Here is a 22,965-nt window from a genome sequence, read left to right as displayed (position 1 = left end):
ACTTAGGACTTGCAAGGTAATTGCGTTTAATGAGCAGCTCAAGGACTCTCGTACTAATTTTTGGTATAAGATGGTTTCGTAGACGCGACGTGAAGGTCACCAGACAGATATACACTACTAATAATACGCAACTTTTAACAATTATTTTGTAATACAATTTTTTTGTATCTTAAGATATTCATTTAAGGTTAGTTTGTATATCATAATTTTATATAAATTAACCATTTCGAAACTGTCTGTGACCTTGTATTTAACGTTTAAAAAATATTCATTAGATTCAGCTGTTTTTTGAACTTATTTAAGTACTAAATAATTTTATCTTAGCTAGTAAAAAGAAAAAATTAAAAGAATATTTATAAGTATTATTTTAGTTTACTTTGTCGTTTTCAGATTAAAAATTTTTATTAATTTAAAACCTTATTAATTTTGATCGAAAATGATGAATAAGTGAATAAATGTTTAATATTTAATTATTAATTCTGAGTAGAGTAATAAATAACAGTGTCCAATTTAAATGGTTAATATATTAAGGGTTATTATTATTATTACATTGAAATTTCATAATATTTGTCTTTATATAAAAATTTGAAATATATAGTTAGTAGCAGTAACTTTAAGTTTTTGCTAAGTAACTTAAGTTTAACCATAACTTTTAGGGCTCAAAAATGAAGAGGTAACGTCAGAAAAATAGAGTTGGAGAGCTCATTGTCAACCTATAAATGCACATTTGTGGAAACCTAAATTATAAATTAATCCCTATTTATTCTATTTATCAAGATAAAATTTCAACATTGTAGTTTTGCGATTATTTCTACGTAAAAATTCAAATCGTAATTATATACAACAATTTTAGCATCCCAAAATGTAAATTAATAATAAGTTTGTATCAATAATTATTAAATAAATAAAATATAATGAATCGCTTTCACGTTTAAGTTTAATAGCTAAATCTATACAATTATATCAACCATAGGCATATTCTGGTGGGGTAAAAAAAGACTTATCTCCTTTAACTTTGTTGCCCCTAACTATGATAACCCCTGAAAGTTATAAAAATTGAATGTAAATTTATATAGGATACATTTTGAGGAGAGGAGAAATGAAGTTAGATCTCTCCAACATTTTGTTCAAATGGAGCTTATGATATTAATATAATTCCAATCAATACTATATATGTAAATTACAAAGAACGTTTTAGCTTATTAAAAACTTAAATTAATTTTTAACTTAATATATAGTTTAAAATCAATATTTAAACAAAGTTTTTTAGGTAAAGATTTATTAGCAGCAGCATAATTTTAAATAGTGTTTTAATTTTTAAAATACTCAAGTTCAAAAAACCAAAATAATTTTCTTGTTATGCTCGAAATTGCGTACCCAATATTTTTATCTAATTATAAATAAACAATTATGTATAACATAACACATATTTTTTTCTTATTACTGTAGCATTTCAACTACAATTGTTGAAACCAAAACTTATTACTTTATTTAATGTAAAATACATATACTACCTTGATGACGTTGTATATTTACATAATAAAAAACTAGATATCAAAAAAAGCACCCACTGTTTGCGCCTATGAAAAGCAGGCTAAACCAAGTTACTTTGATTTTTAAGACAAGTAAAATCATTTCGAGACAACTCAAAATTATCCAAATTTACATTTTAAATAATTAAACCTATAAATACTTCTAAGATTTCTAACATTAAAGTTGTGTACAAATCTTCTACGTTAAAATAAAATGTTTTATTAAAAATACCTTTGAAAAGTGATTACAAGCTTTAACGTATTCATAAGTGATTACAAATTTTAATCAAAATTTTTCATCATTGCCTAAATTATAATTCCGTAATTAATAATCTATTGATCTAAAAGCTATTTAATTTATTCTAAAACTTTCTCTCTAATATACCATTTAAAAAGCTTGAATTTCTAAAATAATTGTTTTATTCTAACCACTAAGTATATATTATAAGATACCAACTTCAAATTTGCATAAAAAATAATACTGAAGTATTTAAATTATAGATTCAACACATTTAATCTTTTCACATAAGGCAATTACTGGAATTAAAATTACTAGAATGAGCTCTAGTTGGAATGTTTCTAGAATTATTATTGTTGTAAATTTTTATAAATATATATTTCAACTGAACTTGATTTGGTCCCTTAAAATTGTTATCAAACAAAACTTTATGTTAACTAATTACTACAGATGCTTTACTAAATACCATTCTATTAGACTCGCTGTTTACTGGAACTAGTGTGTAATATTCTTTTATAGAAGTTTCAAATATTTATACATTTTAGCTAAGCAAAGTAAAGAGACACTGACACCACAGAGACGTGATTTAATTATTATTGTTTACATAGTACTGACCGACACAAGCAATTAACGAACTCACACAAAATTAACAATATCTAGTATATCGCTTAATATTATTAGTTTACATATATTAAAGAAACAATGATACAGTACCAATAGTCCCCGTACCGTGTTGTAAAGGACACTCTTTTTAATTAGGTAAATTTTATTATAAAAATGAATTTTATTACTATAACCCATGATTTAATATGAAAGAGCCAAGAGATCTCTAGACTCTGCTCTATCTTTTGACACCCGTCAAGCTCGTAGTCCGTCAATTTCTCTTTTCGTGATCACACCTAAGTAGTCAGCTGAACTCTCTTATTTTATTTTATAGTTCATCTTAGTGCAGTACTCTAACTCTTAATATATGACTTAGTTTCTCGCTATTAACATCCATTTATAATTCAGCTTATAACATTCCTTAGTTAAAATAACTATCACTTCGCTTATAATATATGTGCTTATATAATTTTTAGTATTTTATTTTAAATTGATAATATTTTGGTGATCATCTACGTTAATGAGTTGACTCACATATCGTGTATACATCGTAGATCATAGTCTACTATCGAGGAATATCAGGTAAGAGTAGTTTTAACACATTAATTACAATAATCAAGTAATAACTAGAAATCAAAGTACTTGTATTTATTATGTCATTACAAATGATGCCATTATCATTCTTTACTGTTATTAATACCACCCCCATCAAGTTTATTTTTAGTTATTACAAGGGTCAATTAATTTTGCATCTAAATCTAGATCAAAAATACAATTTGTGTCGATTAAAAATAATAGAGTACATAAAACAGTTCCTTGCAATAATCTATTTATAGTAAACATATAATTGCTAATTGAACCTCTAACTTTAATAACTTAGGTTTTGTCCAATAGGTAAGATTTAAAATAGTTGGAGGCATTTCCTCTGATACCTGTTAATTCAAGTTTTTAAAAAAATAATTCATGGTTAACTGAATAAAAACCTTTTTAAATAAAAAATACACTTATATATTTTTTACTTCAACTTAAATTATTTCTAATAAAATATTTAAACTGAAATTCATTCAGTACTGACTGATGATGTGTTCAGAATAACTTAACAAAATTTATAAATACATATAACTTTTTATTGGTAAAAAAAAAGTTTGTTTACAATGGGATTGATAGGTAATTATCTAATAGATGTTATTCGGGGATGTGAGAGCTCCAACCCATGGGTCCTAAAACACAATTCAATTTTAGTACCCCCAGCATTTTCACTTTAGTTTCGCTCATGGGCGAATTATAACAAAGGGTATTATTTCCTGCTATATAAATAGGCAAAATAAAAACTTTTTTGGTGTATGCAGGGACTACAGCTATTTTTTAAAACACATTAATACGCTAAAAAGTTTTTCCCATCTCTTGAAAATTGGCATTTTGGAATTAGGAATTTTACGAATTAGACTGTATTATGTCATTATTGTTAATGAAAGAATCACAATGGACAACTTAGATTTATATTTATTCTCTGATATGTCATTAATAATATTCTATATACATGTAATACTAAATTTCAGTTGATTTAGCTATTTCTAATAAAATAGTTCTCGAGACTTTTTAATAGTAATAGTAATAATTTTTTATACATAGAAAATTGTTAAGAAAACCTAAATTTAATTTACGTTTTAATTTTTCTTTCACATTTATTGAAGTTAATTACTCGATTTATCTATTTATTTAGTTTTATAAACTTAAGAATTTTTTAAACATCGTTTCCACGCTTGAACCTTTTAAAACCATTCCAGATATAAAATTTATATAATCATAATCAATTGTATATATTATTTAAGTATTACCTAATTCTTTTCTGTGATGACAATTGATTTTCACGTCAGTTAAAAGAGCAGTACCGAAATAATATCAGTCTTAACAGTATAGCTCAAAAGTTAATATCTACATTCTTTATAAAAAATGTGGTCAAAGTCACTGCTTAGTTATAACACTAATGTTTTACAAGAAAAAATTGGTGGAAAAACAACGTATTTAAGTAATTAATAGTGCTAAGGTGATCTCAACAAATATTAATATCACCTGATATATGATATAATTTGAATTATTATTACAAAACAGTAATATAATATGTACAATTTGATACGAATAATCACAATTTATTGGAGATTAATCGGTAAAAAAAGTTTAATATTTGTTCAATAATAGGATTATATAATAAATTTACATTTAAATAAAGTAGACTACAATATTTTGACAAATCGAATAACTTTTTTTTTTTAAATAATTTTTACACTTTTGAATTTCGTTAAGATCATATTTTCATTATTTTAATGTAGTTTAAAAATGCATAAATTATATTAAAAAAAAAGTAATGTAAAATATTCGCTAAAGTTGTTATATTTAATTGAATAAAGTATAAATTACAAGATTAATCAAATATAGGTACAGAAATATACACTAAAAATTATTACCCTAAAATTTTTGATAAAATAAATGTTCAATTAAGTGTAATACGTGATGTGCGTATAAAAACCTGGAAAAGTATGCCAAATTTCAAGTTCGACAGATATACTAAGAATTTTTGTATACATATTACGATGTATGTGCGTTAACAATACAAACAAGAACAATAAAAACAAATAAAATACCTGCGGTTAATTTTTTCCGAGTTCATTTTGATTTTTTTGTAACGGTTAGAAAATTCGATAAAAAAGAAAATTTATGATATTAAATATTTATATTTAAAATACTACTCTAATATTTTTGACTAAATGTATTTAAAAATACTATTCAATACCAATGAACGTATTTGAATACTTATAGTCAAATACATTATTACATTAGTATTGCCCATGTAAGCGTTCATTATAAATAAACTCTAAAATTTATATTGTTTCATATTTGAGTGTCGCACTTAAAAACCTGTTGCCTGGCGTACGTGAACCCACTACTTTTTTAGATGCGCCCTGCACATAAGTGATCTGTATGTGCCTGTTACTCTACAAATTATATTATTGTTTTCTATACCACATTTTACTGAATACAATAATAAATTACATTATAATGTAATAAAATTATGTTTATGTACATAATTATAAATATTATGTGAATTTTTATGATAATAAATATTGCCAATATTGCAGCAAAATGTTCAAAACAGATCATGCGATCATCTATAAAATGAATAAATTGTGACTTCCGAGCGTGATACGTTTTTATGTTATTCTGAAACTAATTTTATATGTCTCCTAAAAGAGCACAGAAAAGCAGGGCGGGTGACGAATCTGCTTTAATTTTTAGTGGTCCATGAAAATAAGGTGATATCCCCAATAAGTTTTTGGTTTTTTGTCCAAAATATAACAATTATCTGCAAAAATTCACCAAAAATTTCGGTAACTTCTTCATATGAAAAAGTTATATTTTTTTTTCACCAATCAAGTGACTTTTGATTCGCTTAATGACACAGCAATTGTCTTAAAAATATAATTTAACGTTGAAAACAATGATTTGAATTTATGTTTTGTTATGAGTTCATTAACGTCAAATAGAATTTTTGATGAACATGTTGAAGTCTAAAGTCTATCCATTTACCTTTTAGTATGTTTGTTTATTAATATACAAATATGTATACACAATGATAAACAACGGCTGTTTTTGAAGGTTGTAAGTTATTGCATAAAATAATAACGTTATACAATAATAATAACGAACTTTGAGTGAAAATAAGATATCCACCAAGAGGCTAATATCCGATAAGAGTATTGATTACTTTTTAATTGATTTGTTGATATTTGTTTTCTTATTTAATTCGATTACAAGTTAATGAAATATTCAAAGAAACTTACAGTATCACTTTAGCAGCTAATATTATTACAGGTAAAAACGTTAAGTGTGTAATAATTAACGTAGAAATTATTTTTAAATATTTCTAATAGAAATATTTTGCATATACAATGTCGCAGTATTAGAGTATATATAAAAATTATAAACACTTAATATTTCAATGGCGTCACGTGTTGCCCAATCTGAGCTTTACGTAACTATTTGTGTACATTTGACAATGAAGTTTTAATTTATACACCGATTTCCTAATATATTTTTCATTAAAAAAAAACATCAAGTTTACTAAACATTTTGAGTTCCGACAGTTTTATTAGATTAGTTAAAAATGCACTTGTTGGTAATGCTGTATTTTATTAAATCCGATTTAATTAAACACAAAATTAAATTAATTACTATATTTGACTTTGTGTTTTATTAAGTATAAAGTGATAAAAAAAAAAACATTTCTATAAGTTTAATAAACTTATAGCTACACAACAACTCAATAAAAACATGTGTTTCCCTAGTGATATATTTGCAAGGATGTTACTTTAAAAATAATTTGTTAAATTTTGTTTACTTTATTTTTTATTTAAAGAGTACAAAAATTAAACCAAATATACTAAAGACATTCAATTTTAACAATTCTGTTTTGTTTCTAAACAGTATTTGAGTACAATATCACAATAAAATTATCAATATTTCCTATTTTAATTGATGTTTTAAATATAACTATCTTGTAATTAATTGACGTCAGCAATTTTTTGTTTGCAATATATGCATGAAAGAAAGAGAATGTTTATGAGAAATATTTTTCTACTTTGTTTTCACATAAATATTGTATTTTCACCACACAAATATTTTTATCCTTAGAAATGTAGTGAATTTGTAAAATCACGCGTGTAATTAAGATCGAATTTGTTGTAATATATTTCTCATTAATAAATTAATAATATAGTTAAACTCAAACATATATTTTTTAGCAATTCTCAGAATAATTTTTATTTTAATTTTTTTATAATCGAATAACTTAAAAAAAATGCTTCCATTACAATATGTACTTAATTTGCGTGTTAAAATGGCATACAACTGTTTTAATACATGAATAATGTTAGTACATTATATATTAAAAGTAATTGCATACATGAATAACTTTAAATGAATTTATATGATTTATATTGGATAAAAGCATTGTGAAAAAATATTTTCAATGTCATTTATTAAAAAACAACACAAGTTCCTGTACAAATTTATGTTCAATTGAATTTCGAATGATATGATTCATATATATATTATAAAATTATGTATTTATCATACTAATTTATACGTTATGTATTTCGTAACTTGCTCATGATTTCAATTTCATAGATCATTCAATGTAAAATACAAATGTTGTACAGTCTTTGAACAAAATTTAATACATTTTAATTACAAAAATTTGGTATCATTTTATTATAATCTTTTGGAATTTTCAAATGTCCTATTGAATATTGTGCTAAAGTTGTGATGATTATTAATAATCAATTTAGTAGTTCATATACGGTGTATGTAAACCTGTGACATCATTTACTAGGGAGTAGTGTGGGTATTTGCTTCCCCTTGAAAAATGCGCGCTGTTAATGCTATTAGAAGCTATCTATAAGGGGAATCTATAGATTGTAAAATTAAATATGACGCAACAAATATTGAACTTGAAACAAATGTTGAATCAGCAGCAAAATTTTTCATAAAACTCATCTAAGTGTTCTAAATTGCAGGAAATTATTTGTTTTCTTTTGATTTAATATGTCATTCAAGTGTATCGAATTATAAAATGTTCAACTCAAAAGTTAACTTATATTCACTTTATTTTGACCATGAAAAGTGCTTTCGAGCCTTAATAATTTTTATCGGTTAATTTTTACTGTAGTTTAGTATATTTTTTACTTAACCTCTCCCACCTAAGTATAGTGTGTATTGTTTAAATTTAAATATTACTGCAAAAGATTTAAAAAAGTTAAAAAAAAAAAGAAATCTTGTTAGGCTCGTGTAAATTTATTCCAAGAATGAAAATTGAATACTATTAAGTGCTACATAAGTAGTCTTAATGTTTTTTTTACATTCTCCCATATACGCTTAACGAAATTCACTAGATTGGACTAGAATAACATTAATAACAGAATTACGAATTTTAAATTAATGTAAGAATTTTTAAAATTTAACTTTCATTTAATAATCTGTGATAAATATCATTCACATGCAAAACCTATTCAACAATTTTCATCGGAAAAGTCTTTAAACGGTTTAAAATTCTTAGATATCAATATAATACAAATTATACTTAATACAAACAGAGTTGAATTGTGATGTTTATTTTGAATATATTATATTTTCAAGACTCCCTCCCTAGAAAAATATTGAAAATATCACATTATAGGGGTTAGTAAAGCTAGTTGTTGCAGGAGAAACTTGTTACAATTGAGATATTTTTGCATTAAATTGTAATAACACTGACCAGTCAGTAATATGATTTCATAAGTAAATTTATGCTTCAAATATTATGCAAAAGTATTAATAATATCAAAATTTGTTTGCGTTTTTATGTTTTGTATGTTTTTTGTAAATAATAAGTAAAATACTAATAGTAGTAATAAGTAGATATTTTAATTTTTTTGTGCGACTAATGTTATAAAGTGAAATATTTTTGATTTAAAATATTTGTTCATTAGGCAGTAGTATTTTATTTTCTATTTTGAAGTCACAAAATAATGTTTTTTTGCGTGATAACGTTGTATACAAAAAATGTCTGTATGGGGCAATTTATTACAATATATAGTTGAATATATTGTTTCATTAGATGAATGTAAGTCGTATCTTATATCGTGTTAAAAATTATGAGTTATGTATAACCATAAATGTGTTTTATTAAAATTACAATTTTTGTAATTCAAAAATAAATAGGGTATTTCTTTTGCTCACATATAATAACAAGTACTGAATTGGTGAATTGGAAAATGGTGAAATCCTATAAATATTTGTCTAGTTAAAAAAAAAAACCTCATAAAATAAATATAGTTAAAAATACACTCTATCATCTATAAAATACTTTACAAATAAATCAGGTAATACACAAACAAAACAAAGTTATAAAACAAATTATTTCGTTAAAAAAAAAAATAATAATAAAAACATTAAATTACTTTCCTGTAAAATTTAGTTTCTGGAAATTATAACTTTCGGCTTCTAAGGCAATAATATTTACTTAGCATGAAAAAATTAATTTTTTAATAAATTTAATAAAACATCAACATACCCCCTATAACTCATAAAGATTTGTAAATTTGAGATAAATAAACCTTACAATATGAAATAGCGTAAAAATAACAACGAGAATCATTCATTGTTATAATGTACAATGTGTTTATTGTAATTCAATTTGTAGTTTTATTGTAAAAAAAAATCTTCTTTAAAAGCTTTCCAAAAATTTAGTATTACTTATTTTAGTCTAATTTTGAATAAAGAACGACATAACTAAAAAAATTGGAGATCGCATCTATGTACAAACAATAATTAAGTAACAAGTTTCGAGTGTAATGTTTATTTATTATTAGTATCGTGTACAATACGGTTTTAATATTGTCTAATATTTATTTCTCTGTATTGCCCAAGTGTTAATTTGGTTGGGGATGGTTGGTAGTAAACATAGTGTAACCTGACACGCAATTTTCGGCCTATTTCGCGGTTTTGTGCAATGTTCTTTATAATAATGGAAAATAACTGTCTGGTAGTCAATTATTGTGCTGTAATAATATACATAGAATGCCATGTAGATGGTGAAATTGAAACCAACGTTTGAACCTTATAATAAAAGTAAAGTTAACATCCGAAGGGCTGTAGAACTTTCGTTTGATTATTTCTTATAATCGTGTCATGTTTACTTAAATATTTATAAATATTTTTGCTGTCAGCAATCAACAACATTGGTAGTTCAAACGAGAGTTTTATATACAATACAATATAATTATAATATCGAATAGTCGGCATAAAAAATAACGATTGGTTAACTACAAGACATGACCTTTCATGCGAAGACTTTGTTGATGTTAAAGTGTATTCTGTAAATAATAAATTTCAATTTTGAACTTCACTGACCATTAAAAAAAAAAAAAACAAGGTAAAAAAAAAAATAAAACCTTACTCACCCACGCAGTTACTTTTTACCCGGTCGACCTGTTTAATGTGACTATATACACACAATATAATAAAACAACATTAATCAGTTTGCGTGTTTAGGAGGTGATTTTAGAAAGAGAAAGAAAAAAACTAAATAAGTTCCGAGTAACGCGTTGTTGATAGGCGTGCGCAGTGTTTTATGCATATTTAAGTTAGCTAGGCATGCGACCAACATACTTGTAATCATGAGAAGTTGACTACCATTCGCTGTTTAGGCGCTGCTCGGTAAGGAAGACCATGGCCATTACCACATGTGTGCTTCAACTCATCCGAAGTTGGGTAACTTTGTTGATATTGTTGTCACCAATAGTCGGTGCTGCCGTCGTTGAATCTCACACATTAAACCATCAACAGCCCAGTTTTTATTCTGCACTAGTATCATCTTCCGTGAGTAGTAGAATTAAAAGATGGTCGACCACGTTCGGTAGCACTATTTCTAAAAATATGTCGAGTAAGTTTAAATTTTTGTTAACTAAACTAAAAGAAAGAAAAAGATTTGTGCATTAATCTAGGATGAAAAGTAAATTCAGTTTAATGCTTAATTTTCATTTATAAAGTACTCGTACAAACAAAACAATTTTCTTTTAAAATATCAAGTATTACTATGCAAAATATCAATATTTGTTATCCATATAATACGAAAAAAATGTAATCGAATTCGTGCTTGACTAGTAATAAGAAAACAATATGTATTATACTTATATTGTATGAAGTGGTCAAAAAGGAAAAAAATTGCTAACGATAGTTTCTCACGCTATCTAAGAGCTGACGGTTTAACGCCTTCATCGAGCACGTAAGAAAATATGTACAAATCAGATTTTGTACTTTTATAATTGCATAATAACGTGCTACTGCGAATCGGTAAATGTTGTTCCGAATGATGAAAAATGTACAAAACTAAAATAAAATTATAGAAAAAAAAAATATGGAGTATTTTATTGGATTAAATCTTTATTTCAAAATTTCAAAGTGTTTTATATCTTTATGTATAAAGTAAAAAATCCTTTTATTTTATTAAATAATCAGCTCAATTATAATACAATAATTATTAGTTTTCAGAAATAACGGAAAACTTAGAACGATATAATTTTAATTAATTGAAAGACAGCTATGTGCTAAGATAACTTATCATGTCTCTATATTTATTGAAATTTACTTTTATAAAATTTATTTTTTTGATAAACATGGACTGATTGAAAATGAAATAAAAAGATTTGTTTGATGTTGATTCATTTGAGTCATAGTTGATATTAAAAATGTAGAATTGATCACCAGCAAGCTGTAAAGTCTTCCTGTATTTTAAGAAGTTACTTTTGCAAATGTTTTATGGTAGCATAATTATCTATCAAAATAAATAAAATAATGATTTCAGGGGCAAAAAATTCTTTTTTATATTTTCCCCTCAATATCTTTCACTGTTATTTTATCACTGGTATTTTATCAACGATATGGGTAGGGGAGGCGGCGCACACATTAATTCTTTATAAAAAAAGATCCTTGAATATTATCTCTGGATAAATTTTATCTTAATTTATCCAAAAGCGAGTTTTTGATATTGTTAACTTCTATAAATAAAACTTATAATCAATTAATTTTATATAAATTACAGTAGCGTACTGCCAACAGAATTATCTATATATTAATGATCCCATTTAATAATTTTACGGTACAGATATTTAGTATGCGTTTGATAAGTTATCAACGTTAGATTTGTGTGTTCAATAATATTCATACAACTTAGAGTCAGTCCTAGAAAAAAATAATTTATTTTGTAGAAAAGGAAATAAAAAACCCAGCATAGCTAAAATTAGTCCTTACTCATTAAGATTTAGCACCTCATATTTATAGATAATATAAAATACATTATATTTTATTCTAACTTCACTGTGATAATTTTATATTTATTGGTATTTAATAGAAAATAAAATATAAATAAGGATATTATTATTATTTTGTAAGTAATTTTGTGGGTGGGAATAGACGAATCATGTATAAAATAAGAACTACATAATAAAATTATTTAGTATTTTTTATTGTTCATATTGCTTATTATGAAATATTTAATACAACTAAATAATGTAATTATGTAGTTTTTATATTACATGCGATTCGTCTATTTCATTCGCTCAATTACTTACAGAATAAAAGTAATACCGGAAATGTTTATTTGGCCTTTCAGATGTACTTTTACAAATACATTTCTTATTTTAGCTTCGATGCGAAGCTGAGAAGGTATTCATTTTACTATGATGTGTTTTTGCTATGAAGGAGTCAATAATATTTTTTATATATTTTTTTAATGGCAACATATATTATTAACTAAATTATAAAATAGTAAATATATACAAAAAATACGTGAGATACAGATTATAATTATTTTTATCATTTTTATACGCTTACGAAAGGATACCGAAAAAAATTTAATAATATGTTTTGTACTAGTATGTTTTAAGAAATAAAAAACTATTATACCCCTTATATTGTATAAAAATAATATAGAGAAATTGAAAACATATCTTATCACAATGAAATCAGTATACAAGTGGCTCAGATATTACTGACAACATTTATAACTTTTGAGTTTAAGAGAAAAAATATTACTTCACTGAAATTTTTTTTAATTAGTTATTTCCTTCTTAAACTACGTTAAGTACATATTTTTTCTTATTAGTGACTAATCAAAAATATTCTTTGAATATGTATTATAAATTCATAATTATTTTTAAAACAATTCAATGAAATAATAGTTGGATTAAAATTTATAAGCGTGACAACACTTATAAATGTTATGTATTTGTTTTAATGCTCATAAAAGTAACCTGTGCAAAACGTGAGACTGATATGATAAGGTGTTGCATGGTCTCTGAAGTTTAGTAAAATAGTTATAAAAAAAAAAAAAATTATATTAAAAATATTTAAATTTAATTAATTGGGGTTTATTTCAGAAATAAAAAGAACTATAAAGAATCTTAGAACAGATTTGAAGTTGGCTTGAAAAATTGGTTAAACCAACATATAGTACCATTTTTTGAAATCATCATAATATTTTCAGTTAGTGAGTTGAATAATAGTATCCGTAAGTTAAACATAAAAAGAAAACTTATGAAATAATTTTTTTTTTATAGCTGTTTTACTCAACTTCAAAAGCCCTGAAACATCTATTAATTTTGTTATATCAGTCTCAATTTTTGCATAGCTTTTTTTTATTAGAATTAATATAAATTCAGGGATCCCAGTATAAAAATTAAAGAAATAATTTTGATGATTCGTCCTATATTATATACACATATTGAAATACTAATTACATCAATAGTTTTAATGAAATATTTTTATAGATCCTGTGTCAATTCGAGATTGTACAACAGATTCAGACTGTCTAGATACGCCTTATACTTCTTGCGCAGTCGACTTTAGTGACAGAAAAAGAAGATGTCTTTGTGCAGACGGAAAACAACCTCAAAACGGCGAATGCTTAAAGAAACCTAGAGGTATGCACACAGTGGGATTGGGTTTATATATACTTTAATACATTTTGTGTGATAAAATTATAAAATCGTAGGCCATCAGAAATCTTTTCTGTCGGTCGTAGGTATTAGATATACATTAGAGGTAATTTTTTTTTGAAAATGAAAACTATTTAATAAAAAAAAAAAAATTGTCTTTTACAGAAATGGGATAGATTATTTGTAGTGGAGAGATTTTAAACCATTTTTGTTATATTATCTTTATTTCTTTTTTTTTTTTGATATAGTCGGTTTTATCACGAAAAACATGGCTATTTTTAATAGAATTTGTGATATATATTTATTATTTAACCATTATTTGTATTTTGTATTTGTGATATTTCACCATTAAGTTCAGTGATTGTCTTGTGTTGTCCGAAAAAATTAATTAAGTTCATAATTGATTATTTTTATTCACTAACTTTTTGCCAGGGCCTCTTTTTGTTCCAGCATTAAGGGCTTCGTGTGAAACAGACTTAGAGTGTTTACCAAATGCAATTTGTTTGCAAAATGGAACTGCAGCTAATCCCAGGTTAAAGATATGTACATGTAAGGAAGGATTCATCGAAGAAAACGAGGCTTGCAATTGTAATTTATTTATCAATTAAACGTTATATAAACTATTGAATATCAAGTAAAGTGATAAGTAGTGTTGAAGAGTCAAGATAAATTAATAACTTTTAGAAAAAATATTATGACTTTAGAAAAATATAATGTATGACTGAAAAGGTTATAAAAAACTTGAAATATTTAAACTTAAAATAAATAAAATACATCATCTATAATGAAAATTAAAAAGATAAAATGCTGTTTGGAATATTTGTTATTAAATTAATTATAAAAAAAAATGTTGTTAAATATCAATTAGTTTAATTAATTAAACATTTTTTAATAGATCATTTGTCTTTTGTTAAAATAACCGTGTTAAAATTGCGTGACTTCGTGAAGTTTAGTTACGGTTGACCAACGAAATGTTGTTGTAGAAAAAACAAAATGAATATTTTTAACCTTTTACAATTATCGTCTATTGAATGACAAGTTAATAGCTTTTTGATACGTAGTAATGGTACAAAAAAAAAAAACTTATTTCGATCAACTTTAATAAACTGTCTTTTTTCTTGACATGGTGTTATTATTTATTTATAACAAAATGTCAATCTATTCACTTGCGTTTTAGTAAATACATTTCAATATTTTAGTATAACTAATTTTTAGTCAATGCGTAGTGACAAAAATTTCTTTAAATTCTGAAACTAGACACTTTTATTCTTTTAATGGTTACAATTTAATTTTAATATTAGAGTTTTATCTTAGATTTTAATTTAGATTTGGTACAAAAGAAATTTTTGGCATGAAATAAGTCTGCATAAAAGTTTTTTTTTCAAAATAGCAACTAGAATGTAAATCACAGTAATATTTTATAAGAAACAAAATATTTAGAAAAAATATTATAGATAAAGTTTTAATTAAAGGTAAAAATTAACAGTATAAAGTAAATTTTACATAGGTCAAAGGCAAGAAATAATAATTTTGATGTAGAAGTTGCATATATTTTTAAATTGTATAAATCTCTAAAAATTATTGTTACACAAAATTTTACTTTTTTTCAAAATAATTTTTATTAAATTAAAAAAAATATAATTGAATAATTCGGTAAACATTATTCTATATATTTTTATTCGTGGTATACTTTCTAATTTTAACAATTTCTATAAATGGTATGTATATAACCTTTTTGTGTAATATAGTAAAAATATATTGTCTTAATAAAAATGACTGTATATTTTGATATTGTAATACGAGCAGTAGATCCAGATAATTTTTGAGAAAATCGATTTATTTATATCTCATTTAAATATTTTTACTAATAAAAATCTTAGTATAGAATTATTAAAAATTGTATTGTTATTTAGATGCTAACATTATGAAATTCAACTATGCTGCTATTCTGATGGCGATTCTCACTTCATGGTTTTGGAATGATCGCTTAGGATAATATCATGTTCTTTGTAACAATATTCGCACACATATCAATCAAATTAAAAAAACACATTTTATATATTTAACACATAATTTAAGTAACCAAGACATCTGCTAATGATTGAATGAATTTATTGTTTGTCTTCACTTATGTAAAACGCGCAAGCTTAAAAATATGTTTATAAAAATTTTATTTATATATTAAAAAAAATGTTCATATAAAATTAAATATTTAAATATTTAAATATTTTATAAATATTTTTTCAACTATATTATGTTGTAAAAAAATTTTGAAATTTTTTCTTATGATCGAAAGAAATCTTAAAATGACTAATATTGTTTACTTGTTATGAATAATGAATTTTAATACAAGTGTGTTACTGTATATTGTATGTAGATACTTGAGTACCTAGTAACTTTATGAGATAATATTGTATTGTAATGTACTACTATTATTATCATAGGAATAAATTATGTATTGAAGAAATTAAAGACATTCGTTGAGACATGCATTTTTATTGGAATGAGTAAATTTTTTACCTTAAAATAAATCAAACAATTTAAACATGTTTTTTAGAATTATTAATATTAGGAGCCATTCGGGGCCTATTATAAAAAAAAAAAATTATAACATTCTTTATTAGTTATCATGCAAACTTGTAAAAGCATTCTTTAATAAATAATAAAACTAAATTTCACATTTATTTATCATATTAGAAATTTTATCAGGAAAAAAATTCCTTTTTTTAAATTACCAAATTAACACAACAATAATAGTAACAAATTATTTTTTTGTTATTACATATTTAATTACTTAATGTTAAGGAAAAATAAAAATTGAGCTCTGATAAAATTAAATTCATTATGTTGCATTATTTTGATATTTATCTATTTAAAATTTTTGTGTATTTAATTTATTCTAAATTGAGCTACTACTTTTTGGTCTATTGATGGACCTAAAAAAATATTTTATCACTTAAAAATTGAGAAGAAGTACAATATTTATAAAAATAAAAAAAAAATTCCTTAAAATGATTATTATTTTAGAAGAAAATTATTGTTTAACGATAAATAATTTACTATGTTTAGGTTATATCTTTAAATACACCTATCGTTATAAGTTAATAATTCTTGAACATTTTAGAATTAAATTTTAAATGTGAGGTTGGTTTGTTTCAGACTATCTCGCACTCAGGTTTTCCATTAGATTTTATAAAAAAAATCATACCAAAAGTAATTTTTTTTCTCTAATATACTCTATTAAAGTTTTATTTGGATCAGTTAAAAAAAAAATGTTTTACCAGTTTTATAATGTAGAAAAAAATAATTGAAAATACATTTTTTTACGGTAATTAAATTTGAGATAATTTTTCAAATTTCTAAAATTGAGAGGTTTTTTAAAAATAATTTGGTGCTGTTTGTACAACTGTATTATAATCAGATTATTTAGACGTAATGATCATTAAAATCGGTTCAGTGAGAATTGAGAATTTTCATGGTCAGACATAATAAACATACCATCACAAATCCAATACTTTTTTAGCTTCGTATCAAAGCTAAAATTTCAACTCACCATTAATATTATTATTTTTCATTTTTAGTCAAATTTTTGTTATCAATCAATATATTTCGACATTTTAGCCAAGAAAACGATCTGAGTTACCATTGTGTATAAAATAGCATCCACATTTTAATAACAAGTTTAAATTGTATTATTTAGGATCGATAGATCACATATTATGAAGAATTTATTATTGAATACATCATGTTAGTAAGACATTATTTATATAATAATTTAAACTATTGTAAATACATTTATTATATTTTTAAAATGCTATTAAAGTAGATTTTGATAAATACTTCTACTGTTTGAATATAGTCAAATATGTCGTTAATATAAATAATTTAAATAGAGTAGTATTATTTTTGTAGCACTAATTGCAATTTGTTTTATGTTACTAATTTGCTAATAAAAATATACTCCTCGTGATTCATTATTACTAATTAGCAAATATATTCTATGAATGTATTATAGCTTTCGTGGATTTTCGTATTGCTATAAATATTTAACTTAAATGATTTTAAACATCACAAGTTTAGTTGATATGTATCACAATTGTCTAGAAGAAATTTGATTAAAATTTTACGGATATATTAACGTTTTCAGATATGAGAGGCGTTTCGGACACGTTGCAGGGTCCATTTTCAGGGCGATAGTGACATACTCGTGGTTGTAACTATACTGTTGGTTTACCTTGTTTACGGTTTGTTTTTATATAAGTTTATTTTTACTATGATGTGTTTTTTTATTTTTTTTTTTTGTGTCTGTGAACGCTCAATCTCAGCTCTCGCTGGACCGATTTTGATGAACAATATGTCAAAAGATCACAAATCGTATCTAGTCGAAGACATTACCCTCAAAAATTGAAAAAAATTCCCTCGTTCCCCGTAAACGGGGGAAATCCCCCAAAAAATTACAAATTTAAAAATCGCTAATTTTCGATATTTTTTCAATTTTTTTTACTTAAAATTGCCATAACTTTTTTAAAAATGACCAAATCAATATAATTTTTTTTTTTATAGATACCTTAGATATTTACCTATCATTTTCTATATTTTTGTAAACATTTGACCCTTTAACAGCCCACAGGAGGGGTTTCAAAATGGTAACTTTTTTAACAAAAAATTAACTTTTTCAACTTAACTTTTGAAAATGTTCCGGAAAGACTGACACTTTTATATATATCTTAAATTAAAGCTATTGTAATATACTTAAATTTGAAAAAAAAAATTTGTCCTCTGGACTTGTCTTCAAGGTGAAAATGACTACCGTATGCAAAAATATGCTATTTTTTTTGATAAAATACTTGATAANTGCAAAAATATGCTATTTTTGTGAAAAAATTCTTGATATTATATTTTACATTTTTTAACATTATGTTGCTATAACTTTTTAAAAAATGCATGAATCAACTTTATTCTTTAATGATAAATACTTTATATATACTTCTTTCATTCGACATACTTTTTTTTTAAATCGGACCTTTTCCCTTTATACAGGGGGGGTGCAAACCTTTTAAAATGCGTATAGAGTGTAGATCTTTTTCAACATAACTTTTGAAAATGTTCCGGAAAGACTGACACTTTTATATATATTAAATTAAAGCTTATGTAATATACTTTAATTTGAAAAAAAAAAAATTTGACCTCTGGATTTGTCTTCATGGTAAAAATGACTACCGTATTCAAAAATTTGCTATTTTTGTGTTAAAATTCTGGGTTTTGTATTTTATTTTATTTTAAAATAAATGACAAGGGGAGTACAGATTTTCATAAATATTATATAAATTAAAAGTAATATAGCACAGAAAGTTAAACTTATTTAATTTTGTTTGCTTCTTTTAAGTCGAGAAAAATAACTTTGAAATTTGATTTAGCTTAAATAGCCAATTTTTTAATTGACAACATACGGTTGCCGAGTTGGTATAACTTATATTTTACACGCTTGGGGTACGAGGTCCCAACCCGCGTATGGCAAAGAATTTTTTGCATTTTTTCTTAATTCTTTTAAGTAAGAATAAATTTTCAATTGCTTTGATTTTTATCTCAATTAGATTCAATAACGTCAATAAAGATCTAGGATCCCATAATTTTAGTCGCCCCTTGTAAGAAGAAATTTCTTATTCGTATTAAAATTATTTTACTATATTTTAAGTTTTAGCTTCGATGCAAAGCAGAGAAGATGTTTTTTTGTGAATATCATTTATTTTCTCTGCTCTAACTTGACCTACTTTTTTCAACGATATGTCAAATGTTTACAATTAGTTACCCTCAAAAATTGAAAAAAAAATTCTAATTTATCAATGAAACAGTTACTTATCCTATGTTCACAATGCAGACAATTAAAATCATTCATTTCTAATGTTTTCAAAGTATTTATTGACANTCCATAAAGACAATTAAAATCATTAATTTCTAATGTTTTCAAAATTCAAGTTTGATATGATAATTTAATATGATAGGTTTCAACTACAAAATTAAATCATTTTACTTTGTAATTTAATAATTTTTTACTCTATTTGTGTGTGCAACTACTAGACTATAATACTCAAAATTTTTTTGTAACATGTTGCTATATAAATCATTTCTAAAAAAAATGATTGCTAGTTTCTTTAATAATGGATTTTTACAATTATAATCAAATTTTATAGTACGCTATTGAGTAGATCTTTTTAACAACTTTGTTTTGATTGGTTCATTTAGTTAAAGTAAATCATTAAAATTAATTAAGTTCTCAATATTTCAATTGTAGAATCTTTTCAAACAACAAAAGTTACTAGGAATNTAGAATCTTTTCAACAAACAACAAAAGTTCCTAGGAAATTATTACTATTACTTCTATTTAAGTTATCTATTACAATAAAAATGCAAAAAAATATTGAGCTTTTCTGATAAATTTACAATAAATAGTAATTATAAAACGATACAATTTTTTTAATTGTCATAAATTTTTTTATTTAATGATGTCAATGTCAAACTTGCCAATTGAGCTAAAAGTTATGGAAAAATAAATAATTTTTTTTTATTATAAAAATTTACAACAATCAACTTTAAACGATTAAAAAAATAGGTTAAATATGTCATTTTTCTTATTTTTAATATATTAATAATCAAAATCAGTATTAAATTAAAACAATTTTTTTTGTTCTTAATTATTTTTTTTTATATGTAAATACTATTTTTAATAATATTAAAACTTAAATGTGATAGAAATTGTCTAATTGCACATATGAAAACATCGCGAAATGTTGATTTACAATATTATATTTTTGTTTCTGATGAAAGTTCCTTGTAGTACAGTGTATAAAACTTATAACTTTGTTAAGTGTTAAATTTTATCAAAAATGACCAAATCAGTATAATTTTTTTTTATATAGATACATGTCTTTATCTATCATTTGGTTTTTTTTTCTATAAATCTAACCCTTTACCTGCCCACAAGAGGGATTCAAAATAATAACTTTTTTTTTTTTAGTTAAAGTAAATCATTAAAATTAATTTTTTTTTTAAGTTGAATTAAAATATGTATAATGACATACTAATAGTCCTCATTATTCGGAATTGAGATTTTTTTTTTTATAGCTTCGCAAAAGTTCAAAAATATGAGCTTTTTTAATTTTCTAAAAAAATATTTAACTTACAAAAAAAAGTTTCGTACAAAAGTTGTTTAAAAGACAATTATAAACAAAAAAATTATTTTATATTTTTTCATTTAAACAAACATTTTTCGAGTTACATTACATTTAATATGAGTACTAAAATTTATACTCCATTTATTTCATTTTACGGTTACTTTTTATCATGTTACACTTACGTTAGACACAATGTTATACGAGGTATGATCAAAAAATACCCGGACTGTGTTAATAATATTTATATTAATTAAGATAACGAAATCCCGATAATTTAATTCGATAAAGTAACTTCTAACGAGAATTTGGGCATTGGTTTGAAATCGATAACAATATTTATTTTTATTTTATGGCATTTTTACGAAAACATGTTTCTGTCATGCGTCCATTTTTGATATGGAAACAATAGAAGAACAACGTGTGTGTGTAAAATTTTGTTTTAAATTAGGGAAAAGTTCTAGTGAAACTTTTAAACTTTTGAAGCAAGCTTTTAGAGATGATGTTCTGTCTCGGACATAGTATTTATATACATGTTTCATTCTACTTTTTTTTTAAATCGTACTATTTACCTATATACAGAGGGGGTTCAAAACTAAAAAATACATACAGAAAGTAGAACTTTTAATTTTTTAATGTGTTCCGGAAATACTGACACTTTTATATATATCTTAAACTAAAGTTTATGTTATATATTTTAATATGAAAAAAAACAATTCCGACTTTATTTTGTTTTTATGGTGAAAACAAACATTAAAGTTAATAAAAAAAATTATTTATATATTTTAACTTTATAATGCTATAATTTTTTGAAAAATATATGAATCATTATATTTTTTTATGAGAATTATTATTTATATCCCTTTTTCATTCGACATACTTTTTTTTTAAATAACACCATTTCCCTTTATATATTTATTCATGTATTACTTATAAATCATAAAACTTGTAATCAGGATATAAATAAGAAAATAGGAGATCCTGGAGCTTTTGGAATAATCCATAAATTTTATAAAATTAAACATTATCTACAGATTTGCAATGAAATCTTTCTTATGATTGTGATTTTAATCACTGTTAGATGTAACTTTATTCTGTTATCTTTTCTTTTATATTAATCATAAATTGGTATCCTAGACTTTAATTTAATTTATGTTTAAAGGATGAAAGATTTCCTATACATATTCAAAGTTAAGTAGATAAATTATGTTTTTATACTAATATAAAGTCAAGATTATAAAAATGTGGGGAAAATTACCAAATTCAACATTTTGATTTGAAAAAAACTTTATTAACACGCTTATATTAGTTTCACATGTATGTTGTATGTTGTTTGTATGTTGTAAGTTTGTAACTCCACGCGGCACGTGTTATTATGTCGCGTATGCCGTCGTCTATGACCTTGAGACTAGACCGTCGTAACGCATTCACCCCACCCCGCTCACCAGTCGGCGCAAACACTATTTTTTTCTGTATAATTTTGAGTAAACGCCGCGGTGCAAAGTCCAGCAAGTGCCGCACGGCCGACGACGTACCGCCGCTAATGATACCGTAGTATTCTTCCTGTTGTCAAAGTGGCAACGTCAATAAACCGATCTCCACTCGCGCACCGTCGCCATCAACGCTGCTAACCTTTTGACGCCCGAGGATCACGCCGGACATCGCGTCGTCGACGCCAACGAAAGTGCCACGATATTATGCGAAGATTATATATTCTTACCATCGCCGCTAATATTAATATATATATACATATATATATTATTATTTATATATACGTATATGTTAATATTCATTTATATATCCCTACAGCCGACGCCGCTGCCGCCATATATGCCTCGCGCCCCGCCCGCCAACAAAACACAGCTATACCTCGTGCATGATACGTTTACGTA

General features: G+C 24.5%; 1 protein-coding gene across 2 annotated transcripts; it reads left to right on the top strand.

Annotated features, from left to right (window-relative positions):
- Nucleotides 1–10,616: 10,616 nt before the first annotated feature.
- LOC126907269 (uncharacterized) lies at nucleotides 10,617–16,402 on the top strand. Of its 2 annotated transcripts, none has more exons than XM_050688411.1 (4): nucleotides 10,617–10,852; nucleotides 13,737–13,889; nucleotides 14,355–14,492; nucleotides 15,818–16,402. In XM_050688411.1, exons 1-4 carry the CDS (start codon nucleotides 10,639–10,641, stop codon nucleotides 15,898–15,900), a joined length of 588 nt encoding a protein of 195 aa, XP_050544368.1. In that variant the 5' UTR covers nucleotides 10,617–10,638; the 3' UTR covers nucleotides 15,901–16,402. The 2 variants fall into 2 exon arrangements, with proteins under 2 accessions (XP_050544368.1, XP_050544367.1); XM_050688410.1 differs by having other exon boundaries at nucleotides 14,337–14,492.
- The last annotated feature ends 6,563 nt before the right edge of the window (nucleotides 16,403–22,965 follow it).

The sequence above is a fragment of the Daktulosphaira vitifoliae genome, unplaced genomic scaffold (genome assembly GCF_025091365.1).
Source record: "Daktulosphaira vitifoliae isolate Bord-2020 unplaced genomic scaffold, ASM2509136v1 Scaffold_5, whole genome shotgun sequence".
Lineage (NCBI taxonomy): Eukaryota > Metazoa > Arthropoda > Insecta > Hemiptera > Phylloxeridae > Daktulosphaira > Daktulosphaira vitifoliae.
This window is presented reverse-complemented; position numbering and strand designations above follow the sequence as displayed.